This window comes from Chaetura pelagica, unplaced genomic scaffold (genome assembly GCF_000747805.2).
Source record: "Chaetura pelagica isolate M959 unplaced genomic scaffold, ChaPel_1.0 scaffold750, whole genome shotgun sequence".
In the NCBI taxonomy this organism is placed as follows: Eukaryota; Metazoa; Chordata; class Aves; order Apodiformes; family Apodidae; genus Chaetura; species Chaetura pelagica.
Window position 1 is genome coordinate 1,060,469 of NW_009951947.1, and position 21,243 is coordinate 1,081,711.

General features: G+C 38.8%; 1 protein-coding gene across 1 annotated transcript; it reads right to left on the reverse strand.

The window, feature by feature from the left end:
- Positions 1-3,227: 3,227 nt before the first annotated feature.
- On the reverse strand, positions 3,228-9,024 carry LANCL3 (LanC lantibiotic synthetase component C-like 3 (bacterial)). Its single transcript, XM_009997384.1, has 4 exons — positions 8,905-9,024; positions 6,652-6,849; positions 4,522-4,729; positions 3,228-3,410 (listed from the first exon to the last, which is right to left on the reverse strand). Exons 1-4 carry the CDS (start codon positions 8,933-8,935, stop codon positions 3,251-3,253), a joined length of 597 nt encoding a protein of 198 aa, XP_009995686.1. The 5' UTR covers positions 8,936-9,024; the 3' UTR covers positions 3,228-3,250.
- Positions 9,025-21,243: the final 12,219 nt, after the last annotated feature.

A 21,243-nucleotide genomic window follows, 5' to 3' on the forward strand; every position in this document is an offset into this window, starting at 1 on the left:
AAAGCCACAAAGTTCCAACAGTGAGCTCAAACATCTGATGGAACAGATGAATAATTATGTTTTGAGATTTTACAAAATGCATCCCAAGAGACTGAACATTTATGTTACCGATCTTAAGTGTCAGTAAATGAAGTTTGCATGCTGCCCTCGCTCTTGTCAGTGGCAAACTTGCATAACTTGCGGAGAGATGTTTGGAACCTAGATTTTGAAAAGTGGGTGGTTGCACGGGTGTTCTCCTTGTTGAATGGACTAACTCTGACTCAGATAACTATTTTCTTTCTCACGGGATTAGTATCAAATGAAGCCAAAGACGTGGCTTCATGAGTGGAGAATGGTTGCAGAGCCAAAAGATTTGTTTTGCAGATGCTGAACAGAGAGCAGATCAGTCTCTGAATGTAAATCAGAAGGATTTAATTCTACAGAGACATAGAGGGAAAATCAATAGAAAACTAACACTGAATTATCAGTGTATATTTCCTGCCATTTATGAATAATAAAATTAAAAGATAAATGCAAACCTGACCACTGAAAGTTAAGCATAATAAAAATGAATTATTTTATCTACTGCTATTATGGTAAATTGTAATATAAATGTGGTCTATGTTACAATATCAGCATTCATTACATGGTCAAGATCTATGTTATTATACTCATTTATTGTGCTGTAGAGTTATTCAGTTTTTGGCAAATATTTTCTTCTTTAAACATCTCCTGAGAAATATTTAATTGGAAACAATTAAATGTTGTGGCCCACTGATAATTAAAAAGTAGGCACTGGGGACAAAAATCAAAAGGTTGTGATTACTATTCTGATATGAGTAGATCCTGTTAAGGCTTAAATTTGGATTTGTTTGGATTTTTCTGATGGTGTAATTATCAAAACACTGGTCATTTTTAGTTTATGTTTGCATTTTTAAATAAAAGCATTGGCAATAAATGCAAGATTGGAACAGCTGGTGTCTAGATCATAGCAGAACCTATTTCCCTGCCTTACAATAAGACAGAATACAGTTACAACAGCTGTCTAAATGCTATGGCACAAATGCTGTTGCTTACATGTTTTATCTGAGTGACATTATCCTCCAATAAAAATTGAGACTGAAGAGCTATTGACTACAGAGAAAACGTGGATAGGCCAAGTTTTACCTTCCTTAAATATTTGCTTAGAAACGTTCCAGTTATGAAATATATTAGACACCCACATTACAGGAACCAACTAGAGAAGAACCCTAATAGACTTTGGATCTTCACTACTGAGAACTGACTGTGCTCTGGTCCAACAGGAGCATTTCAGCCCAGCTGGGCAGAGCACACTCACATCCTCATTGACTTTTTGATTTAGCCTCATGTGTGTACCTCTCTGTGAAATACTTGTGTCCATATGTCAGAGTAACAAAGTAAGTAGCATTAATGGCCTTCTTAAAATACTTTTTATCTCAGGAATAATAAACACATAACAACTGTATATTGAATTTCAACATTTCCATTCACCAAAAAACCCTCTCAATTCTTGAAAAACTGATACAGAACTTCATTGCTTTATTCACCAATGACATATGGTTACTACTGTGATTAAGATATTAATTACAGCTACACAGTGCAAGACAAAATAGCAGAAATCCCAATCTGCAGCTGATAATGCCAGTCATCTCATTAAAATAACAGTGGCAAGACTAGGAATGGACTTATTATGTTAAAATGCATAAGGATTGCAAGACCTGGCTCCAACTCACAGCCTGATCAAGGCCCACTGAAATTAAATGGAAACTTTAATCCATAAGGCATTAAAAATAAAGAAACTGTAATCTCCTCCAGCTGAGAATGCAGGAAGAGAGACTGCATTGTTTGGCAGTGCATGTAGGTCAGCTGTTTTACCCTAACTGCAATTTTTGACATGTTGGTCTTCCCAATCTGTCTTAAAAGGTGATTACATTACATTGTTCCCATATAAAAAAAATAAATAAATGGTACATATATTTTAATACAGATATTAATTTAATAGATTTTTAGTATAAATCTATGTTAGCATTTTCTTTATCTTTCAAATACCATGTTATATATATAATTCATATAAAACAGCATATAATTGTGACCTGAAGTGCTAGTGCAACTAATATTGAGCAACCCATTTATTTCTACAGCTACAAATAATTTGGGCATATACATTATTTTGTTAACTAGGAAAAGAAGCATTTTTGAGTTTTTTTTTAATCAGGTTTTTCTTAAGATCATTATGCCATTTAAGGTTTGCATTCAGTTTTCAGGGTTTGTAGTGAACATCAAGGAAAATAGATTTTTCATTCTCTGAAATATGTACATTAATGTTCAGAAATGCTAATACATTTTTAAAGAAAGCTTTTGTATCACTGAAGAATACTTCTCTAGTAATGCTGTACCATGAAGAATGCATCTGCCTGATGTGTCTTTGCTATAGAACTTTTTGATCCGAACTTTCTCTATGGGTCCTTTGATTTTTCTCCATGACAGGGAAGGCGTCACAAGAAGTGACACGGTTCCAGTAAATCAGTGAGGAAACCAGCTCCTTGCCACAGACTGAGCTCTGAATGGATGGGCCAAATTCACTTCTCATTTACACCCATGAAACTCCCCTAGCTGAAATGGACCCATGAACCCGCAGGCTGAATATATAGTGATCTACATAACCATCAATATAAGCCTATGAAGATGAAAGAGCTCCAAGATACAGGTATTTCTAATACATGTTACCAGAACTAGTAGATGTGGTTTAGGTAAAAAATCCCAGATTTTGCCTTTGTGCAGTGCAGTGACAGGTCTACAACACCCTCCCTGGTAAGTGCATCGCTGCATGAGGACTTGTTTTTGCAAGTTTCTTTTTAAAACCTACTGGATGCATCACTGTTTCTTCTTTGCATGCCCCTATAATTCTACCTTGCCCTTTTTTTTTTTTCTCCCGTGTAACCACCAAATTAAAAGTTTGATAATGCCCCTTTTTCCCTCACTTGAATAATTAGATTTTGCTTCTTATTACAGCTAAATACCCCATCAGATTCAATCACTTCCCCCCTATTTTTTGTTCACTGACACATTTTTTTTTGACCACGAGCTTCCCTCCCAAAGCCCCAGTGTATTTTCTTTTCACTTGACTCTCAGCTACGTTAAGGCTAGTGTTAGTGGTACCACTGGCTTGTTTTGTAAATAGCCCCTCTTGACAAAAAAGTGCCCTACTCTGACATCACCACTAGGATGTGACCCTGGAGAATGTTACCCTCTAGACAAAGACACTGAAGAGAGGAAACTCAGCTTGGTTGGGTTGCAGCAAGTCAGTCAGGAAACACACAGTTCCTGAGAAGCCTTCATACAGACTATAAACACTTTCTAATGCCCGGGAACCAGCCTTGAATTCTTCTGTAAATAAGAACTCTGCAAACCTAAAAAACAGGAGGGAAAAAAAAAAGAAGAGACTTTGTTATCATTCAGTGTTGTTGTACGTCTACTTATTTGTTTGAAAGCATAATTTAAAAAATATTATATTATTTAAAAAGTAGAATGGTCATTATTTAACCTTGTGTAGCAATTTTACACTCTCTGATTTCCATGATAAATGGAAGTCCATGAGATCTAGCAAAGCTGAACCTTGTGAACTTTACATGAGTAATGCTTGACAACTATAAATTTATTCTGATTTCTATGAGACATATTATAAAAAAATACTTTTAACTCATTTTTCTCAGAGTTGTTATTTCAAATAACTAAACAAATAAAATGTTCTCACTTCAAAGCAAAGGGCTGAAAATAAGTCACCCTAATTACTATACCAGTTCCCCTCATTATTCTATGCTGCAAAGAAAACAGTAGCAAACACTGGAAATTACCTTCTCAAACATGTATAGTAAATTACAGAAAGAAAATTAAAGATAATTGCAGCACTGTGACAGAATTTTTGGTGGGATGCACTTGCTTCCATCAGGGCAAAATTGAATTAACCCAACTAGCTAAGCTAGTTAAACAGCACAATGGGTTAAACAGCACAATGTCAAACTGGCTAAAGCTGGGAGTGATAAATTACATCCAGTAAAGTAACAGCAAAGCAAGTCCTCTACTTATTTTCCATATTTAGTAGTAAGGGATAATGATCATTGCTCTGAGAATCAGAACAAATCAATATAAAGAACAGCATCACATTTTACTCTGCTCCTGGACTTGGGTACACAACTTGGCTATTCCAGCCTCATGTCAGGATCCACACCCACCCCAGTTCCTCCACACCCACCCCAGTTCCCTCCAAAGAAGCACAGGCTCACGGGCAGGGAGGAAAGGAGCCCAGGAGAACCTGATGCTTCCCCTGCTGCAGGCAGCCTGGAAGGAGTGCAGGGATCCCTGCACACTGTGTCTGCCCCACCACTCAGAGCAAGAATTGCACCCAGGGCTTAAATGCTCAGGTAACATCTGAGGGTCATGATCACAGACTCTGAGCAGCTTTAAAAATGTCCCTGAAACCTTCCAGTATTACCCTGAATCCAGAAAGACAGGAAAGCTAACCTTTGTGCCCTGTATATGTATTTTGAGTTTCCAGTCAGCCTGTACAGCAGCAGGAACACATAAGCACTACCAGCCACCCCATGGCATATTCCAGGCCCCTTCTTCAACAGGCCTTTCTGCCAAGTTAGCTCTCCACAGCGGATGCAAGTGTCCAGATATTGAGGCTTCTTGGAAACCAGGTAAGCTTTGGCAAACAGATAGGCGATGCCTAGGAAAATAGCAAGAAAATTGTCTTTTATAGTAAGTAGGACAAGAGTTTCACAGGACATATAAGAAAAAAAGGTTCAATTGTCACAAAAAAACTGCAGTCTCATGGTCTACACATGTCAATGTTACAAATCTATATGCTACATAAGGAGAGGAGAGCATCTGGTATGGTAAAAAGCTAATGATAAGAGGTACTTATCCACTCCTTGTGGTCCCTTATCCACGCCACTTTCAATCTTTTCAATGCCTTACCCAATATAAGGGTTTACTCTAACATTCCCAGTCTTTTATCTATTTAAAGCAGTAGTCACATTGTTGCCTTTAAATCAGTAAACTCACTTCTATTGGTTTCAAATGCACATTCATCTCACCTACTTATACAATGACAGAAAGAGGGGGATGGGCAAGATAACTTCTCACATTGGCAGCAGACACAAGGAGTTAGAGAATCAGAAATAGAAACTTTTTTTTTCCCCCCAGTGGAGCCCATGCTGCTTTATTTTTAGAGGGGATTCAAATAAATGAATTATAATCTTGAACAGAGCACTGCACAGCTCAGTTAATGGCAACCTTAAAAAATGCATTTGACATATAACCAAATCAAGCACCTAAGGAAATGTTTAGAATAGCTCACTTGTGGTCTAAAGTTGATACACACTGAAGCAGCTGAAAAGCGTTCTTGTAAACTACATGTGCACTTTTACCCACGAACAGTGATGGGATATAGGATTTTCTGGGGAGGAACAATAGCAATTAATTAATTTACATGTCTCTAAATGTCTCCTAAAGTAACTTATTTATGCCTTTTGAGATTTTGTCACTTAGATCGAGTCTCTCTGCATATGCTTCCACTAACAGTTAAACCCAAGTCACGGGCCACTCTCGAGGTACTGAAACAAAGAGAGAATCTTCCCAGTAAGTTTCATCACTAGGCCAGCCATGGTGTAGAAGTAATTTTTTTATCTTACAACAAAAAAGGTTGGTAAGCAAAAGCTGTTCTCACTTCAGTTCTTTTGAATGCAAGAGCAAGAAGCTTTTTCCTTAATCATACCAACAAAAAGCAGAAATCACATTTAAAGGGTGTTATTTACAAAGTATTTTTTGTAATTTAAACAGAACACCTTTAAAAGCAATGCATCAATGCTCATGGACATTCTTTAATAAAAGTAAATTACCTTCTAGGTTCATGTTAACAAGCCAATATGACTGGTTAGGCATAAAATTCTGCCAGGGGGTAAAAAAGGCATTTCCATAAATGACATTGTTTGCCAAAACTGCCAGAGAGATAGGACTAGTTTCTGAACTGACAGAGATCAGCTTTGTCTCATGAACCCTTGATTCTCTTTTTCTCTGAAAAGCAATTTTATATGAGTAACTTTCAGGAAAAAAAATGCCTCTCGCTAGCACAAACTCCCCTTCACATGAAAATACTTTGGTAAAATGTAAGCATTATCCATGTAATAAGTGCAGCTTAATTTTTGATTCTGAAGAGGGAGGGAAAAGTGATTCTGAAAGCCTTCCCTGAAGTCACAGATGTATCTGTACCTGTTCTTTCTATTCTGTCCAACACATGCTGGACTACTTCTGTGTCTACCATATGCTCTTTTGACTCAGCTGCACCACTCTTTGAAGTCTTGTCAGGAAAGGGAGGAAGAGTGGGAAACATAAACTTTAGGTTCATCAGAATTCTTTCAGCTGTGATCACTCATGCTCTTAAGGCAGAAAATATGCCTAACCTTCCAGCTGCTTCAGCAAGAAATAAACCACGCTTAACTGGAAGAAAAAGCCCAAGTAGTTTGCCTTTATCTCATAAAATGTCAACTTTGGTCAAATTTAACCTGATATTAGCTTCTGCATGGTATCACCTAACATGGAAAAGCAATGTCATCAACATCTGGCTACTCATAGCAATGGGAAAAGAACCTGGAGCTCCATGACACCAGTGTACAAGCTCATTCTCCCGCTCAATTGTCTCCCCCAGCTCAGGAGGCCAGTTGCTGTTCTGTTCTTGGTCCATAAGAAAATCAACGCTCTGCCACACAAGCTCCTGGTCCGCTGGCTGCAGGTACTCATAATAGGAAAGCAACATCTGAAGGATTGAGGAAAGCCCATGTGCTGCACCTGTAAAGAACAGGAACAGTCAGATTAGAGAGTAAGTTTAGTTCCTACCTCCATCTCAATACCATTTTCCCTTGTCAAGCAAATGGCTCTTTCATCTTCTTTATGTGTATTACAATAGCACTCGGAATAAAAGCTTTCTAGGTGCATGGCACTATGATTTGTTACTACTTCAGTAATTTCCAGTTACCCTAGCTATGCACAGATATGAATGAGGTTTTTTCTGTTTCACTCTGATGTGACTGAAACTCAGTGTGTGGAGTTAAACTGAACATGAACTGAATACTGTTTCAAGACATTATTCTTCTTGATACATTACTGAACCTGGACCATTATTTTAAAGTCTTTGTTGAACCCACATTGAAAGTGGACCATGAATTATATTCCCAGCTACTGACAGACAGTGTCATTCAGCTAAAACCTGAATTTTAGTGCAAGAATTGTCTGTACCTGACAGAGTCTGTGGAGTAGCACCACTCAATGAGTTCCCCTCTGCTCCTTTGCCAAAGAACATACAATCTCACACTTTCTGCAGTACGATATTGTGCCTTGAGGACCCCACCAGGGACCTCTCAATGACCTTTTGCCACTGCTTCAGAGAAGCTACTTGTGGTGGGTAGGAGCTGACCATGTGCTTGAGTTGCACTCCTACAGTCAAAAACACACCAAGTACCTGCGTGGCAACAGCAGCTTACAAATAACATCCCCTGACAATTCTCTCTGGCAACCTTCTCCACACAGGAATGAGTACGTCTTGCTGCCTCCATCTGGCAAAGGCAGGTTTACCAGGACAGAAAGAAGAGGTAATGAAGCTGCTGCCCGCAGTCCCCCTTGGGCAGCACAGGCACCACCTGCCTTCCCCAACAGCAGGCAGCATCAATCCTCCCCTCCAGCTCCTCAGTCCCACTTGGCAGTTGGGTGGTCCCACCTCAGTCAGGAGAAATTCCACACTGTAGGTTTTATATATTTATATTTATTTTTCATTTTATTTTTATATTTTGATGTCCAGATGGAAAACAGTGACAGGTGGTGTCCCTCAGGGTTTTGTACTGGGACCACTGTTGTTTAATATCTTCATTAATGATATTGACAGTGGCAGCGAGAGCACCCTCAGCAAGTTTGCTGATGACACCAAGCTGGGTGGTGCAGTCAATACACCAGAGGGACAGAATGCCATCCAGGGGGACCTGGACAAGTGGAGAAGTGGGCCCAGGTGAACCTCATGAGGTTCAACAAGGCCAGGTGCAGGGTCCTGCACCTGGGCTGGGGCAACCGGAGGTATCAATACAGACTGGGGGAAGAACTGGTAGAGAGCAGCCCTGTGGAAAAAGACCTGGGGGTGCTAGTGGATCAAAAGCTGCACATGAGCCACCAATGTGCAACTGCAGCCCACAGAGCCAACCACATTCTGGGCTGCATCAAGAGAAGTGTGGCCAGCAGATCGAGAGAGGTGATTCTGCCCCTTTACTCTGCCCTGGTGAGACCTCAACAGACCACTGTGTCCAGCTCTGGAGCCACCAACACAAGAATGAGGTGGACCTGTTGGAACGTGTCCAGGGGAGGGCAATAAAAATGATCAGAGAGCTGGAGCACCTCTCTTATGAAGACAGACTGAGGGAGTTGGGGTTGCTCATCCTGGAGAAGACTCCAGAGGGACCTTCCAATACCTGAAAGGGGCCTGTAAGAAGGCTGGGGAAGACCTGTTCACTAGGGCATGTAATGATAGGAAAAGGAGTAATGGTTTTAAGTCAGAAAAGGGTAGATTTAGGTTGGACATTTGGAAAAAGTTATTTTATATGAAGGCGGTGGATCACTGGAATGGGTTGCCAAGACATGTGGTGGAGGCCCCATCCCTGGAGCCATTGATCAGGCTTGATGGGGCTCTGAGCAATCTGTTCTAGTGTGAGATGTCCCTGCATATTGTAGGGGGGTTGGACTAGATGACCACTGTAAGTCCCTTCCAAGCCAATACATTCTATTACTCTATTTCTGAAGCATCTACTGGCTCAGCATCTACACACAGCATCACTTTCAAAGCAGTTGGTGTGTTTTACTCACCGAGATATTCTGTTCCATAATAAGAATACATGAGTGGAAATGGTTTCCTCTTCTTCACTGCATACTGCTTTCCTGATTCTAGTATGGCCAGGCAAATTGATTTTATTTGTGCTGGGGTCAGCACCTAAACAGAAACACCGAAACAAACATCAAGTCTGTTAAAATAATTTTATTTTTTAGACATTTTTCAAGGCTCTGCTTTTTGGTTGGTGCAGAAGACAAAGCATCATCTTTAATTTCATCAGCACGCTGCAATGTGCATCATTATTAAGAGTTCTTCACACAAAACAGTAGATTTATGTAGTGTTTCTCAAAAACAGAGTTTCATATCCTATCTCAAGACAGAGAATGCCAAATCTTTAGCTGCACAGATGAGATGAAATGGTGCCCACTAAAAGCTCATGCCTTTCCTTCCCAGAGATACATTGGTCTGATGGAAGCTGAAAACAAGCACCAGGCCAGCTGCACAGTGAGTCTCCAGACTGCAGGAACAGACACTAGCAGAAGACAAAGGAAAACAGACCTAGTGAAGAAGTAAGTGTTACAGGCTTTATGAGGACACAATGAACTAGACAGATTTTTCTCAGACAGTATAAAAAACAGTAAGCAAGAAAGAGGGTATTGAATTTTACCAAAAATCAAGTCTACATATGCGGGTTTAGAAGCATCTTAGTAAAAGAATCAGACCTTCTTACTAAGAAAGATGAAGTGCAAGAAAGGTTTCTATGAACAGAGGCCACCTGCTTATGTGACTTTATCATCATGAAGAGGTCAACACTGCCCTTAATGCAGTCCTAGGAAATTACTCATGCTCATTGTCTAATGCTAATTCAAACAGTCTTGTGGAAGTAAGATTGACAAATGATGTATTTCACCAGACATGAACTTCCCCAGGTTACTAAACTAAAGCATTCCATTGGGAATTGTTTTTACACGTTGTAACTACAGCTCAATTGATACGCAATTCACTACAATTATCTGTCATTTCCTCTGTGTCAGCCACATCTGTACACTACTGACCACGACCTGGTTTATTACCATAGTTCAGCTGATGTGCTGTATTGCTAGTAGTGTTAGGGGAAAACTTGTATGGCAGCTGTACTTTGCAAAAAAATTTATTTCAACCTATGAAAGAAAGAACGGATAAAGAAAAAAGGCAAAGTGAGACAGGAAGCTGAAAAAGGATGTAGAAATATCCTGGACAAAATAAACAGTAATCTTAAAACTAACTGGAACATCTGGATAATGTCTGTAAAATGGTTCTGAATACATTTAGTTTTGCTACCATTTTTATTATCATAGGATTTACAATTATTTCCTCAAGTTTAAAATATACTGTTAGCCTCAAATACAGAGGCAATATCTGTTATAAACTGTATTCTCTCATTTGCCACGTAAAAGATGCTACAAGCATTAATGTCACTTAAAACTTCACTGAAAACTAATGGCTAAAAAATCTTGTTTGTCTGTTTTACCATGCTCCCTGATAACATTTTATTATGGTTGCTCCAAATTACTATGATATTTGTACAACTTGCAGAACAAGCTACTTCTTATTTTGATTAGTGTTGTTTAATGGTAGTGCAGTAGAAGTAAGTAAGTCATTAACATCTGGAGACGTCACTAATTTCCAGTCATTTTTAAATTACTTGTTTCAGCTTCAGTGAATTTAAATAAATTGTTTAAATTCTAAGCAAATGTGGAGATCAAAGAAATGGTGCGACATGCTGCATTCTTTCCAGGGCTCTCATTTTACTGTTTTGCAGTTTGGGACGCAGTTCTCCAAATCCTACACTTTGTAAAAGGATTAGCAAGGTAACCCTTTAAAAATATGTGAAGGATTAGATAACCTAATTGTAATTCTGGAAGGCAAAGACACAACAACTAGAAAAATAATAATCAGTACATTTTCTGTATGTAATAGTTCCTTTACCCAATAAAACAAATGGCTTTCAATACAAACTGTGTTTTGCTAAATTTATTTTTAAGTTCAGTGTATGTAATTTTTAAATTGAATTAATGACTGTTTCAAAATGCTGATTGTGTATTTTAAATGGACTCTCAACTTCTACCTAAATTCAGCCTTTAACAATGCTGCATCGAGAATTATCAGCTATCAAGAAATGTTCTGTTAAACAATTTTTAATACAAAGTGTAAAAAGTAAAAAACTTAAGCACTATGAAATATGCTAATGAGTATCACTTCTTTACCAGAATGCAAAAAAAACCCCAAACCCACATGCAAAGCCAGATGAAAAATTACTATTTAAAATCATGAGTAGAATGGATGACAGAAATAAAATAATCCTGACCCACTTCCACATTACCAAATAAAACAGAAAATAAAATAACCTGTATATCTTGAAAGCAAATTTCTTTCTGGTCACTCAGACTGACCTGTATGCTTAAAGCAGGTAGGAGATTTGTCCTAATAGCTGCAAAAGAAAATGTTTTGCGCTGACTTCCAATATCTCTTACCAAGTGCCTCAATCCACAGATATTGTAGCTCTGCTCTATTTTCCAAAACATATAAATATGAAGGACTTGTATTTGATCCTTATTCTAGGAAATGGTTGGATGGAACAGAAACCCTCACTAACCACCATTTATAGTGACCTTCAAGAGGATGAAGGATCAGAAATCACATTTAAGGTCTCCATCAGCTCGCTAAATTCAATTTCAATCAAATCTGTGTTAAAACCTCTGCAGATTTCTTTCACCTTGGCAAGAAATAAAATCTATGACTCATCTCTGTATGCTCTCTCATTGCATCTTTAAAAAAACAGCTAAAATCTTATGACCAAAACAACAATCATAGACTACTTTAATCATAATCACGGTGTAGCTGTGGGTCTACCAAGTTAATTTTCATCTCAGTGTAGTCGCAATACCTCTGTGCCTCTGGGAATTATTGAAGCAGTATTTTTAATTAGCAATGGCAAAGAAATAGACTGATCATCCCAAAGGCTTTGAAAGGATAAATTGCATATTGATAGCATGTCCTCTGGTGAAAGCTGTCACATACTTTGATGAAGAATGAAGTCAATATGAGAATATGCTACCCAAAAAAACCTTCACGCTTGAGATAGCTACATTTTTTGAGAAACTTCTTGAATGTCATTTTATATGACAGTGGGTAAAATGACTCTTTATCATGTCAGTACTTAACCAAATGACTACTGACACTAAGAGATATATTGGTGGTGGTTTAATATTTCAGCTAACTCTTTTTGTATTTTTAAAGACACCACAGTCTATCTTATAATATTAGAAGTGTTCATGCTGGTCTGCTCACTAGACTGAAGTTTGGAATACATGCATTCCACATTTCCCCTGCCATTTCCATATCAATTGGTCAGTTGAGTTCATAGAATGATAGGATCATAGAATGCCAGGTTGGAAGGGACCTCAAGGATCACCTGGTCCAACCTTTCTAAGTAGGGAAAAGGTTTAAATGAGAATGTCCAACACTTTGTTAAGCAGAGTATTAGAAGTCTCCAGTGTTGGAGAATCCACCACTTGTCTGGGGATATTATTCCAATGCCCCACTGTTCTCATAGTGAAAAATTCTCTTTTGATGTTCAGTCGGGATCTCCCCAGGAATAACTTCTTTCTTTTCCACTTGAAATCACTGCCCAGTGATGCTGCGTGCTGTTAAATAACTGTTCTGCTCACACTGGTGACAGCTGTTTTCCCCAATACATTATACTTTAAGCACAATGCTTAAGCAGTGCTATAATACTTAGCTTTTGCAGTACTGCCTGTGCCTTGGAGCTCTACTTACAGTAAAAAAAATCCACTGTGATTGTTTCTAAAGTCTCTCCATTTTTCTCTTGTGCCACTGCAGACAATATAAGTTCTTCCACTAAGGCACTCCAGAAATCTCTGACTAATTTAAGGCAGGTACTTTATTCAGTAAATCCCTGATGAAAGTGAGAAAGGAAGTGCTGTGTCAACAGCAATCACAGACCATCATCCTTTTTTGTTGGTTGCAGTCTTTATCAGCCTAAGATTATTTAGTTGGAAGTAAAACATTTTACAACCCTTTTTTTCACAACTAACACGGATTTCACAATATATTGGTTATGAACATGCTAGGCCCTAGATAGGTGTTTCAAAAACTGTAGACAGAAATTTTGACCTTGAAGATTAGGTGGAAAGAAGCAGAACTAGTTCTTCTTCCTCCTGACTACAGTAACATTTTCAGCACTTCATCATTTCTCTCAATGCTTGCTAAAAGCCCCTTGCTTCATGACTTGCCTTTTGAAAACCACTGGTAAATAAAATTGCATATTGTACGGATCATATTTGAGGACTGTAAGTTTTAAATTCTTTTAAAAGACCTGTAATTATTTTTTGTAGAGCTCTTTCCTCAATGTAAGTAACAGAAGGCATCCCTGAATGTCAAATAACAATATATTTTCATAGATGCATCAGTACTTTAGGAGGTAATGGCTATATTTACATTACTGTGAAAAATGCTTTATTCTATGCATATAAAAAATGTAATATGCACCTAACACATCAAACCTCTCTGTGTTACACTTTTAAAAAGCCATTTACATTAATTTGGTCATATGCTTTTTCTGATGCTGTAGAAAGTGTTGAAAATAAGCCGAAAAAATGGGTCAGTCTACAAATAACCTAACAGGAGCTTAGCCATTAGTCTTCTATGCTGGAAGCCCAGTAGAGGGAGCTTGTGAATTAGTTATAATTTTAAAAAATGCTTTTAAAAAAAGCAGAAAAAAAAAAAAAGCAGATTGTCATGTCTGTGCTCTGCAGGACAGCTGACTCAAGCGGAAAGATGCTGAAGCCAACTTGGTAATTTAATGATAACTTGCTGTACTGCGTGATGTTTAAATTCACTCCTTAATCTTGATCTTTTTCTACCAAAGACAAGGTCTGGGATTGTTCAGGGGCCTTTCTATGCAATGTCATGGCAAGGTTTTTTTTCTTTCACATAATACTAACACCTGAAGCAATGGAAGAGTAGCAGGTATAAAGACAGGGGCGTTTGCCTTCCTCTATTGTTATTCCAGTTTGATTGATGTACCTCTCCTGCAGCATAGTGGGACACCCAGCTCAAAGTGCATAGCTGTCTGCTTTCTTTACAAGCAGGGTGAAGTACATCTGTCTTCCAAACCCCCCCTCCCCCAAATTTTTATTTAAATGGTAAATAAAATTGCATATTGTACGGATCATATTTGAGGACTGTAAGTTTTAAATTCTTTTAAAAGACCTGTAATTATTTTTTGTAGAGCTCTTTCCTCAATGTAAGTAACAGAAGGCATCCCTGAATGTCAAATAACATTATATTTTCATAGATGCATCAGTACTTTAGGAGGTAATGGCTATATTTACATTACTGTGGAAAATGCTTTATTCTATGCATATAAAAAATGTAATATGCACCTAACACATCAAACCTCTCTGTGTTACACTTTTAAAAAGCCATTTACATTAATTTGGTCATATGCTTTTTCTGATGCTGTAGAAAGTGTTGAAAATAAGCCGAAAAAATGGGTCAGTCTACAAATAACCTAACAGGAGCTTAGCCATTAGTCTTCTATGCTGGAAGCCCAGTAGAGGGAGCTTGTGAATTAGTTATAATTTTAAAAAATGCTTTTAAAAAAAGCAGAAAAAAAAAAAAAAAGCAGATTGTCATGTCTGTGCTCTGCAGGACAGCTGACTCAAGCGGAAAGATGCTGAAGCCAACTTGGTAATTTAATGATAACTTGCTGTACTGCGTGATGTTTAAATTCACTCCTTAATCTTGATCTTTTTCTACCAAAGACAAGGTCTGGGATTGTTCAGGGGCCTTTCTATGCAATGTCATGGCAAGGTTTTTTTTCTTTCACATAATACTAACACCTGAAGCAATGGAAGAGTAGCAGGTATAAAGACAGGGGCGTTTGCCTTCCTCTATTGTTATTCCAGTTTGATTGATGTACCTCTCCTGCAGCATAGTGGGACACCCAGCTCAAAGTGCATAGCTGTCTGCTTTCTTTACAAGCAGGGTGAAGTACATCTGTCTTCCAAACCCCCCCCCCCCCAAATTTTTATTTAAATCTCCTGAAACGTTTGTTCAAGGAATCAGATTATTTCCTCAAGTACTGCTGATATTATTGCTAACGCAGCCATGTTTCATGCTGGTTACAGCACCATGGATAGTACTTTCTACAGAGCACACTTTCCCAAATTTCTTATATTAACACAACTACATGACACTGTGTGTAGGCTCAGCACAACTACTAATATGATTGGGTCAGTTCACTGGAAAATGGCACTTGACTGCAGTCTTGAGCATAACAGACCACTACAGGTCCCATTGGTATTGCTTGTAAATTTGTGGCTTTTTTAAGGCTTGCTCTTTGCCTTAACCACATGGAAACAGCAATGTCATTCCTGTCCTGTTTTGTGGGTCACTAATCATGAGTTCAATCAAGAAGTGTAGGCTGCATTTATTCCTGGTGAATCAGATTACTGGTAAAGAAGACAATGCAACACTTCCGTTAGTACTAGCAGAGTGCAAAACTTCCACAGGTCTCACTGGCCAGAGGTGTGTAGCACTAAACCCATCAAATTCTGCTGTTAAACCTCTCCTTCAGAAGGTGAAAATTTCAGACAGGGTTGCAAATGAAGTGTTGTAGAAAAGAACAGAGCACAACTGTTACTGTAGCTGGGAGGCTGGCTGAAAGCAGCTGGTGCAGCTACACAGTCATTCAAACGCAGTGGGCATCTCTATTCCTTGTGTATCAACCTAAACACTGGAAAGTTTCAAGAAAAAGATAAAGCAATTGGCCTTTATTCATCCTCCTTTATCCTATCCTGCATCAATAAAAAGAGAGGGGAAAAATTAGTTTCTCTGGTTACACTATGTTACTCTTTCCTATCTATCTCCCCTGCCCCCACCTCCCTTCAGTGACAAGCCCTAACATCTCTTAGGAAGCTGCACCAGGGTGTAGCTGGATACAGCCATCTAGTTCTAATACAGCGGCTCTCCTAGGTCTTGGGAAGTCAACAAGGAGTCACCCACCCTTTTCACTTAAAAAAAGCAGGAAAGCACAAACACCTCACTCTCTGCTGCTGGAAAACTGAAGCAGGAAGGACGTCAAGGAACAGTTCTAAGAGCAGAGCCGTTCAGATAACCAACAGGACTGAAGAGGTACCAGTTTGACTATTGAGAGCTCAGGTGTTGTTCAGCCAAAGGGGGCCGGTCAACAGCAGACACCAGGCAACTGCTCAGGAGGACATATCCCATCATGGAAGCAGTGAGGTACCCTGGGATGCACTCCTGTGTCACTGTTTTCAATTGGCAACTGTCTGCACCTCAGTTGTATGTTCTCTCCTGCCTAGTACATGTTTAGAGCTACCAGAGAATACAGAGAGCCAACAATTTAATTTCAAGCATTTCTGCCCAGAATGGTACTCAAGTTCAAGACTGTGAACTGAAAAGCATGTTTATAAACAGTAAGAACATAAGATTTGCAAATTATCTGAGAAACAAACCCAGCACTGCTGCGAAAGGCTTTTTTCCTATGTTATAAAATGCTACCCCAACTGTTCTGAACAAACAAGTGAAAATATTATTTTTTCCTTTATTATTGTTATTGCTATTGTTATTGTTACTGTTGTTGTTGTTGTTATTATTATTGTTATTATTCACCAGCCTCATAATGCATGGCTGAGCCATTCTGGGGACACAGACTCTAGGAACTGGCCAAAATGGATGCACCAGTGATCACCTTTCTGCCATCCAAATCCTTATTTAGAGCTCCTGTGTGACAACTGCTCCTCCACCAGACACTGGAGCAGTTTATGTCAGCTGCAAATGAGTCAGAGATTAGTGCTCCACAGATATTGCTTTCCTTCCATCTGTGCTCCCTGCACAGGTAGAAGGAAGATTATTTGTGTAAAAACCTCTTCATCCATGAGAAATCCTTTGGCTCTGTTTAGTCTCAGCCAGAAAGTACATCAGCACTCAAGTCCTGTAGCTAAGTTTGTGCCAAAACTGCAGCAAAGAGCTTTTACTTCCAGATGGGAGATCTATCCTTCTGCACTCCAGATATGTGTCCCTGACAATTCTGTCTTATGATGACAATCATCTTCCAAGCTGGGCACCATGCACTCTAATTTGAGTAATAGGCAGCCCAGTGTGTTGCAGCTGTGCTGCTCCAGGATCCCATCCTATTTTTTTACACTAGAAAGGAACATCTGCTCTGCCCCTGTATTTTGGATCAGCTTACTTTCTCTTAACAGTGGGTCTGCTGGTTCACTAGAAGCAAATCCATGCTTTCATCTGCTCCACAGACACTTCTTGCAGCAAAGCTGCCATGGTGCTTGAACTAGCTGATGCATGTAACCCATGCAGAGGCATAAGAAGTACTATTCATTTGCCCAGCTCCAAAGCAGCAGAAAACAGGATGAATAAAACAGCCTTTGCAAAAGAGAAAACAGGGATGATATCGCCTTTCCAAACATTATAGTAACTAACCATGGCAGTGCCTTTAGTTTGAACTCCGAAATTATGCAAGTCCACTTTAATTGGGCACCACAATTTGCTATTGGGAACTTCCAAGGAGGGGGCATCCATAACACCCCTGGACAACCTATTCCAGTGTCTCATCACCTCTCACACTAAAGAATTTATTCCTGATGTCCAACCTAAATCTACCCTCTTACAGTTTAAAGCCATTACCCCTCATTTTATCATCAAATGCCCTTGTAAAAAGTCCCTCTGCAGCTTTCCTGTACCCTTACCCTTCAGGTACCCGAAGGTTGCTGTAAGGTCTCCCCTGAGCCTTCTTTTCTCCAGGCTGAACAACCCCAATTCTCTGAGCAAATTTCATAGCAGAGATGCTCCAGCCCTCTGATCAGCTTCACAGCCCTCCTCTGGACTCGCTCCAAGAGTTCCAAGTCCTTCTTATGTTGAGGGCTTCAGAACAGGGCAGAGTACTCCAGGGGAGGCTCTTGTGACCTACTATTTTTCAAAGGGAAGCTTACCTAGGCTTAGAATTCTACAAATGAAAATGGCAGCTGTATCTAGAAACCAAAGAAAGCTGATAAGCTGTATTTTAAGATGTCCTGAAGGTGTCCAGAAATGGACACTTCCATTCCTTCATACCTTAATCTGGAAAGGAGAGCACTCAGCATTTGACAGAGCACTGATGTAATAAAATATAATGTGTTTACTTCTCAGTATAAATGTGCAAAGAGAAATGTGTATGCCAGGACCTCTAAAGATTATTAATTGTACTGCTGCCAAGTTCATGAAGACATAGTTAATTTTCAAGTCACTACTAAATGTAGAAGTGAAATCAGGCCCTGGAAAGCACTGTTGCAAGGGGTAAGAGAAAATCAGAACACTTCTAATTCATCTCCAAAATTTAAGCTCTGAGAAACTGGTTTCCTATGGGAAACTGACAATACCATCAAAGTGCTTTCAAACTCATGTTTGGTTAAGATAAAGGTACAAGAGCACTGTGTATCACTTCATACACCTGCCTCAGCAAACCCTTACTGCTGCAGCGATCTCTCCCAGCAGAGGCTGTGTGCTCGGTGGCTGGTTAGCTTTCATATTCCTTGTCTCAGATGGGAAGAGCCAGCTTGGGTGCTACATTGCAAACAGTGCCACAAAACAGAGATACATTGGTGTAACTAGCCCTGGGAGAAAGAGGAAGATGGTAAATAGAGAGGGAGAGAGACTGAAAGAGCTCCTGGGCCCCATGGGCTACGTTAACTAGCTGTCTGAAGATAATGGTCCATATCTAAATTCGGTGTGGTGCTGGCCTGGAGAAAACAGTCAGCAGCCTGCATGTAGCTTATTTGGATGATTAAATGTTTTTCTATTGCATCCTTCAGTGAGGCATCTCTCTGACCAAATTACTGCACAGAACCTATATGGTCACACAAACTTGTTGATTTCCAGCTTATCTTGAGTAACATTTTCATAATGCAAATGTATATAACATTAAACCTTCACTTTTTTCAACAACAGTAATTACGTTGTTCAGATGAGATCACCAAAAAAGACAAACAAAACTAAAAGATTACACTGAAAGCTAGTATGTAATACAATAAATAAAAAGCACAGGACGAGGACAGAGAAAGACTGATTGTTAGTTCCTAGACAGTCTAAGGTTGTTCATAGCTGAATTTATCTTAAGTAATACCGTAATCTTAATCACACAGAGTGGTAGAAAAGAGCCTTTTCAGTGTCATGCAGTATTTATATTTTTCAATTTGTCGAAGTTATTTCACCTATGAGATAAATCATATAGCTTTTAATATCAAAATTCTCATTGACTTGAATGGATCTTGACTTGGGGGCGTTACTCCTGGCAAGTATTCTGTAAGAAATCCTGGAATTTTTACCAGTTGGTGTAATATCTAACATAGAAACAAAAAGTGAGTAATTTCATGACCCTCAGGAATGCAGTCCAATAATTCACTTAGTAACTAGGTCCATGAACTAGGGTTTCTATGCCTTGTAATTCTTGTAAATTTTCTTTATTCCCTGTCTGGCCAATAATGCCATGGGGCTGGCTCACACTCTGCTGAACGGGTAATGTCTGAGGTAGTAGCCTTTAAAGATTGAGACTACAGGAATTACACTGACTTGACAGAGCAAAATGCTGAGCCTGTTTGTAGAAACTGAGCAGAAAAACCTAATAGATACAACTGAGCAAACACTTCAACTCTTCACAGATGGATCCTACTCCCATTTTAGGCAAGTGTGGGAAGGAGGGAATTGACAAGCAGATGTATTCTTTTTCATTACTCCACACCAGTGTGGTGTGCCTGACTTATATGCAATAATTGAAGTTTTAAAATATTTTTTTCTTCAATTTAAGGCTGTGTACATTCTATGCCTATACTGGATAAAGCTGCATTTACAAGCAGTGGTGCTTCCTGAAATTGCAGGAAAATTTTTTCATGTCAACAAATATTCTCAAGGAGATTGTTTCCTGTGGTGAGCTGAACAATATACTGTCTTCCATATAAAAATGAAAGAGGATTAAAAATTTAAATCGAGGCATGAGTCACCACTCCCCTGAAGCTAGAATTCCAAATAATGGTTTATATTTTGTGTTGAGGCAGAGCTGTATACTCTTGCTGTAAAGCGTTGCTACTGTAATTTGTTCATTGGAACTAAGTTGTTCAAGGAACTAAAAACCTAGCAATAAAATGAAAGATTGCAGTTTGAACACCAAGCATCAAAATGTACTGGACAGAACTATCTGATCTCACTCAATATTCAATTTAACAGGATTTCATTTGCCTTCCAAGCTGTCATGCTAGATCATGGTTCACAGATACAGCTGTGATTTTGGAACACAGGTCAAATTTCCACTGTTTTCCATGGGGAAGTTTTTTCTATGAGGACCACAGGTTTGGGCCTGGAGTACACCTGTCAAAACCTTTTTACCACTTTTCATCTAATCGAGTATTACTAGGCAAGCAACTGCACATCCACTTGCTTAACTTACTAAGTGGGTTGCTGGGTATCATAACTTATTTGTTGCTCCTTTTTATGGCTTCCTCAGTGGTTTGTTTAGCATTGTTCACATGGCTGCAACTCAAAAACAGGCTGGGTACATTAGAAACACGGGAAGACAGAGACTTCATTCTCTATATTATTAAGCAGTCTTATGTTTTCTTCCCCTTCTTCATTAGAAAGATACTTAATTCCTTATCTTTTATCATCATTCAGTCCTCTTATATTTGTCATGCAACAATTCCCAGTTGATCTCTAACACCTTTAGGTCTGTTTTCCAAGTTCATAGAGGAGTCCTTGACCTTCCCAAAATCTTACACCAATGGAAGAAAGGACCTAAACTATATGTGACAATTTGCATAATGCTATGAACAGCTCAGTGAAAATCTCTGCTTAGTGCATTGCAGCACTGTAGAAAGCAAACACAAAGCGAGACACGTAAGACACATAAGAGTAATACTGAAATGGTTACTAAAAAGCTACTTTTGCAGTCATTGCTTTCTTCTTTCTTCTGATATTTCTCCATGTCTGTTCTTCTGTTACGATAATTAAAATAAAACAAAACAAAATAAAACAAAGTAAATCAAGCAAAACTAGATTTTAAAGACAAGTAAAAGATTCTCCTAAGAAGTGAAGCTAAAATAACCTGCAACACTTATTTTCTCAACAGGAGGTAATGAATGTGATAAAGAACACAAAAAATTATTTTCTCTTGTAATGTAAGAAAAAAATGATAGGTTATGAAAACCAGCAAGTTTAAAGACAAAATACCTCTCTGATCACCCAAGCCTTCAGTAAGCTGTGGTATTTATTTCTGCAAAATTTATCTGAGCACATTCCTG

What these genes read in the sequence shown, in the direction of transcription:
- LANCL3 (XM_009997384.1), bottom strand. Translation starts at nt 8,935, where the DNA reads ATGTATTCTTATTATGGAACAGAATATCTCG. An exon ending in TTATGGAACAGAATATCTCG is followed by an intron (nt 6,850 to 8,904) that starts GTGAGTAAAACA and finishes TGTTCTTTACAG; the next exon opens with GTGCAGCACATGGGCTTTCC. An exon ending in CTGGTGTCATGGAGCTCCAG is followed by an intron (nt 4,730 to 6,651) that starts GTTCTTTTCCCA and finishes CTATTTTCCTAG; the next exon opens with GCATCGCCTATCTGTTTGCC.